At 40.4% G+C, this 5,783-nt stretch overlaps 1 protein-coding gene across 1 annotated transcript; it reads left to right on the top strand.

Moving 5' to 3' along the window:
* Positions 1–4,409: 4,409 nt before the first annotated feature.
* Positions 4,410–5,016, top strand: LOC145140382 (protein FAR1-RELATED SEQUENCE 5-like). Its single transcript, XM_079073892.1, has 2 exons — positions 4,410–4,736; positions 4,852–5,016. The coding sequence occupies exons 1-2, from the start codon at positions 4,410–4,412 to the stop codon at positions 5,014–5,016; spliced, it is 492 nt and encodes a 163-aa protein (XP_078930018.1).
* Positions 5,017–5,783: the final 767 nt, after the last annotated feature.

Here is a 5,783-nt window from a genome sequence, read left to right as displayed (position 1 = left end):
CACCGAAGATCTCCAAAACACAGCCCCGATAGACCGAAGAAGCAGAAATCTCGTGTTCTTTGGAGATGGAGACTCGCAACGAACACTCTAGCTCTCCTACAGGCAAACCGAACTCCCTAGTGAACGACCGAGAGACAAAAGACCGACTCGCCCCAGAGTCATATAATACCAAAGCAGGTAACGAGTTCACTAAGAATGTACCTAACATGGTACAACACATATAAGCATAAAAAAATATTATAATCAACAAGATAAGGGGTAGAAACATACCAGCAACCACATCCGGTGCTGCCCTGGCCTCCTCGACTTTAAGTTGGAAGGCGTGTCCCTGAGCCCTCGGGGGCCCTACTGTACCCTGACTCCCATCAGTAATCCTCAGTGTAGCCGGTGCGGGAGCCTGCACCGGCTTGGCGGCGAGTGTGGGACAGTTGATCTTCACGTGACCAAATTGATGGCAGTGGTAGCAGATCCTCATATCCTGAACCAGGGCTGGCTGGTGGCAATCCCTCGTGTAATGCACCTCCTTGCCATTTTTGTGGCATCCACTACCCAATTGACACACTCCAGAATGAGCCTTCACGCACTTCCCACAAGTGTGGCCACGCTGGACTCCAGACCTAGAATCGGCGGTCTTAGACCGCTTCGGCGCCGGCTATGGCTGCGTTGGGGCCTGCCTTTGCTCCTGTACCTGTAACTCGATCTCCAGCTCTCGCCGCCTCACGGCCTCCTGTAACTCCAGAAGTGTGTCACATCGCTGGGTAGCAACAAACTGACGGATGTCAGTCTTGAGCATGCTCAAATAATATGTCATCTGAGCTTGCTCGGAAGCAAACTCTGGGAAAAACATCGCCTTTTTAGTGAACATACAGGTGATCTCCGTCACCGACTCCGTATCCTGTCTCAAATCCAAAAACTTTTGAGCTAGCCTCTCTCGCTCGACCCATGGAATGTAGAGAGTGCGGAACATATCCCTGAACTGCTCCCAAGTAACCGCAACTCTCTGATCATCTGTATACGACCCCGTCATAAGCCTCCACCAGTCCTTGGCTCTGGACCTCATCAGTTTCAGAGCGCACCTGACCTTCTGGTCAGCAGGACATGAGCACGTGAAGAAACTTCCCTCCACGTCAGACAACCACCTCATGGATACGATCGGGCCCTGAATCCCATCAAAAGTCGGGGGCTTCATGTTATCGAAGTCCCGGTACTGAAAAGCCCGACTGGTCCCACCACCAGCGGCTACAACAGTTATGGCTGCAGCGGCAGCGGTCTCAGCAAGAGCTGTATAACGCACATCGAAATACTCCACCATATCGGTCTTGATAGACCCAAACATCTCTGGCAACTGTGCCCAAAATAGTGTAGCAACCTCATCATGCAGGATCTCTCGAATCCTAGCGTCCAACTCATCCGGCCTCATCTGACCAATGACCTCGGGCATTGCTGGCTCACCCTGACCGCCATCTCCTGATCCTGATCTGGATCCAGTCACAAAGCGCCTCGTAACGACCATGCTGGAAATATACCAGTAAGATATCAGACATTCCATATCATAATCGGGGAACCAACTCCTAACAAAGCCCAAGGGGTTGTGAGTTCCTTGCTACGCGTATGGGTCCTGTGCTTTCAGTAGTACAGGCCCATACTACCTTCCACACCTACCCATATTTGTCTCAAGTATCATCACAACTCCTTAGCAATATACATAAGCATGGCATGCGCTTAATCCTCACTCCTAGAGGAAGGCTAAATATGTCGTAACTGGCGGACTGGTCCCACACAACTCATCCATGAAACTTCCACCAACCTTGCAGCACTAGTGTATGCTAGCCATACATAACGCTGGACCCTATAGACTTTCGAATACCTGATCCTACCCTAAGCCCTTCATCAAACAAGAACAAGAAATAAGGCCAAACCAAACATTCTCAGGCTATAAGATCTTAATTATATATAGCCATGATGCATACACTAAGCAACTATAGTAATTATGTCAATTTCATATAAGGAAAACCCTAGGCTATCAGGCATCATATAATCAGGCAATTCTATCATGCAATTCCTGAAGATCCCTAGCCTAGTACTAGCATGCTGTTCTAACATATCACAAAATCAAATAATCCGTAAGGTATTTTGGGGTCTACTTACTGGCTCCGGCTGATCGTACACTTGTATCCTCCTTTATTATTTTGAAAACCATTTGAAATCATTTTAAAAATCTTGTCCTCAATTTGAGATTGGATACACACGAGTGTTTCCTCCAATTCACTCAAACCAAGGCTCTGATACCAACTTGTAACATCCATAAATATCCAAGCCAATTTAAAACTTTTTAAATCATTCAAAACCAATAATTATTACAAATTGTTTTCAAAATAGTTTCATGCAGAGTATCCCATAAATCAAATCATAAAAGCATGAGAAGGTGCACAATCACGCCTTCGCCTTCCCGGATCATCTGAGGTACCTGAAACAAAATCAACAACTGTAAGCCCGAAGCTTAGTGAGTTCCTCCAAAATACCAACGCCATACAAACATAACCATATAATAACAAACAACATGCATACTGAGCCATCAGCCTGACGGGACCGCCTCACAGGGCCTACAGCCTATCTGGACCACACCCGAGCCTTCGGCACATTTAGACCGCCTTGTAGGGCCTACAGCCTATCCAGACCGCTCTCCAGGCCTTCTGCCTGACTGGGCCGCCTCGTAGGGACTTCAGTCTTTCCGGGTCGCCCTGGGTATTTTGGCCTTCAGCACAAAGCAGGACCGCCTCAACCCAACCCCTGATCAAACAATCATGTGCACATAAATATCATACGCTAGCTAGCATGTATAGATAGTCATATAGATCTAATAGATCACTAATCATAGCATCATCCTATATACCAGGATACCGATCTAACAGATCACTAACATAGCATCATCCTATAACCAGGATACATATCTAACCGATCTCTAACATAGTATAATCCTATAACCAGGATACAAATCATAAAGAGACGACCTTGGTGTCGTAGACCCTGTTGATATAGTGAGAAGAACTCACCTCACAAGTAGCTTAGGATGATAATGTCAAAATCTTGAATATAACTCCAAACTCAAACACCTACATCCACCAATGAACCACTTCCATAAATTCTCGATTTACTAAAATACCCCAGAAGTCAAACTGGTTAACCCTTGGTCAACGTCAAAGTCAACGGTCAAGTTCAACAGTCCATGTTGACCTAACTCATTGAGTGTAGCTTAATAAATCATTGAGTTCCTTCAGAACTCAAGAAATCACGAAAACCCTAGTTGACTCGCCGAGTTTCCAGACAACTCGTCGAGTCCATGCAGTGTCCAGAATGTCGTGAAAACCCTAACCAAATCATCGAGTCATCTCAATGACTTGCCGAGTCCATGTAGAACCAAAAACAGACAATCTTCATCCGACTCGTCGAGTTGACCATGCAACTTTTCGAGTCCCTTTAGTTCTTTTCTTATCCAGACGCCTTTAAGCAAGACACAAGCTCCAAATTGTAGATCTAGCCTCCTAGGGCATGATTACCATGTAAAGTTGCAAACTTTACATGCATGCAAGGCCTTAAATTCCAAGACCAAACTAAGGAAGAGGCTTAAGCCAAAGAGAGGGGCTAAATCATGATAAATTCGACAACTTTATGACTATGGGGGCTTAGAGGAGTCCAGATCCGAAGTTACAACTTCAGATCATGCTCAATACTAGAAATATCCCACAAACATTTCTAGAAATGGCCTAAAACCATTGAATGAGGAGATCTAACACTATAATGATCTAGTTAACAACTTGTTACCTTCAAATGAAAGCCAAAATGGAGTAGATGTTGGATCTACAAGCTTCTCCTTGATCCAAGCTCTTCAGTCTTCAAGTTCCTTGCTCCACAACGTTTTACAAGCTATTACACACACAAAATGGGGATTAGTACACGATTAGGGTTTTATAAGGTTAATGGAAGCGATAAGAGAGGCATAGGGTGGCTAATAAGCCTTTAAACAGGGTGCAATACCCTGGAAATTAGGGTTTCACATTCCAGCTCCAACTCGTCGAGTTGGGTCCTCCAACTCGTCGAGTAGGTCCCTTAAGTTACGCGGTCATATCATTTTCTACACGACAAGTTGTGGCATCCAACTTGTCGAGTAGGTCTTTAAATTTGAATATAAAGTTGTAAAATTTATACCTGGGAGTTGGAGTGTTACACATATGGAAAAAATAGATGTTTTGAAAAAGTTGAGTTGTATAATTTGGAATGAAAAAAATACTCAAAGAAGATTTTGTATCAACATGGAAAAACTTAATAGACGAGTTTCACTTAAATGAAAACAATTGGTTTAACGAGATGTACAAAATGAGAGATTTATGAATTCCTTCTTATTTCAAAGAATGCACATTCTCTGGATTGATGAGGACTACATCTTTGAAGCTGAAAATTATTTCTATGGGTTACTCCCTAACTTAGATTTGCATTTGATTCAATTTTCAACTCATTTTGATATTGCATTAGAAGGACAAAGATGCATTCAAAGAAAAAATGATCTTGATTCAAGATACACAAAACCGGATTTTAAAACTGGATTGAAACTTGAAGTTGAAGCCGCTGAATTCTTCACAAGAAATGTTTTCTTTCATATACAATCATATATTGTTGCATCAATGGTTAGTTGCATGTCAATAAGATTAGAAGAATCAGAAGAATTGAAAACATTCACAGTAAAATATATAGACAAACATCCAAAACATCATGGCAATTTGAGGTACATAAAAATTACAATTATATTACACATATTATATTATCTTATATTGACTATTTACTATTTTTTTACAGGTTAAACTTTTTAAATCGAATCAAAAACTTCTTTGTTCTTGCTTTAAATTTAAATTAACAAGATTTTTATGTAGACACTATTTCTATGTTTTAAGAATGGAAAGTTTGGAGAGTTATCCAAAAGCACATTTGACAAAAAGATGGACAAAAGATGTGGTACCATGATACATGAATACTTATAAAATACCAAATGTCCATACAATAGAAAAGAAAGAAGAAATTCAATCTGTTATATGGGAATTAGAATTTGCAATGAAGTTTTGCATTAATAGGCTGTTATGATTTTGACAAATTGATCTTGTTCAGAGATGAAATGAATGAGAAGATGACAAAGGTTGACAATGAAACAAAAATGCAAAATCAATGAAAAACACAGAAGTTATTGAGACTTTGATGGGTATGGAACAGTAGGAGAAAGTAAACATATTACCTCCTGCATTAATCAATAACAAAGGTGTTCGAAAAACAAAGAAAAGACTGAAGGGAAGGAGATTGCTGCTGAAAAAGCAAAGAAGGATGGGAGAAAATGTCATAAATGTGGTAAATATATAAAATATGGCACAAGTGATAAACATGATGCACGTAATTGTCATAAATTCGCAACGGAAGGCGCGACATCTAATGTTTGATAGATATTAAATTTGTTTGATATATTTTTAACAAAAGAACTATATACTGATTAATAAGTTTGTTTGATGTTTTAAATAAAATGATGTTCTAGATATCAAGTTCTTATTGAATCATTTTACCCTTATATTTTTTATGCAAACGATTTGATTCAAATATGAGTTATAAAGTAGTTGATAAGATTGTTTGAATGTTTAAATAAAGTAATATTCTAAATGGTAAAATCTTTCGGAATCTATATTTATAATTTTGATGCAAAAAGTTGTTTCAAAATTATAGATATAATTTTTTTAATAAGATCTAAA

The sequence above is a fragment of the Lactuca virosa genome, chromosome 9 (assembly GCF_052849685.1).
Source record: "Lactuca virosa cultivar CGN04683 chromosome 9, Lactuca_virosa_CGN04683_v6, whole genome shotgun sequence".
NCBI lineage: Eukaryota > Viridiplantae > Streptophyta > Magnoliopsida > Asterales > Asteraceae > Lactuca > Lactuca virosa.
This window is presented reverse-complemented; position numbering and strand designations above follow the sequence as displayed.

Coding starts and splice junctions, on each gene's coding strand:
- LOC145140382 (XM_079073892.1), top strand. CDS start 4,410: ATGCACATTCTCTGGATTGATGAGGACTACATCTTTGAAGCTGAAAAT. Junction 4,737..4,851: donor AAGAATTGAAAACATTCACA/GTAAAATATATA, acceptor ATTTTTTTACAG/GTTAAACTTTTTAAATCGAA.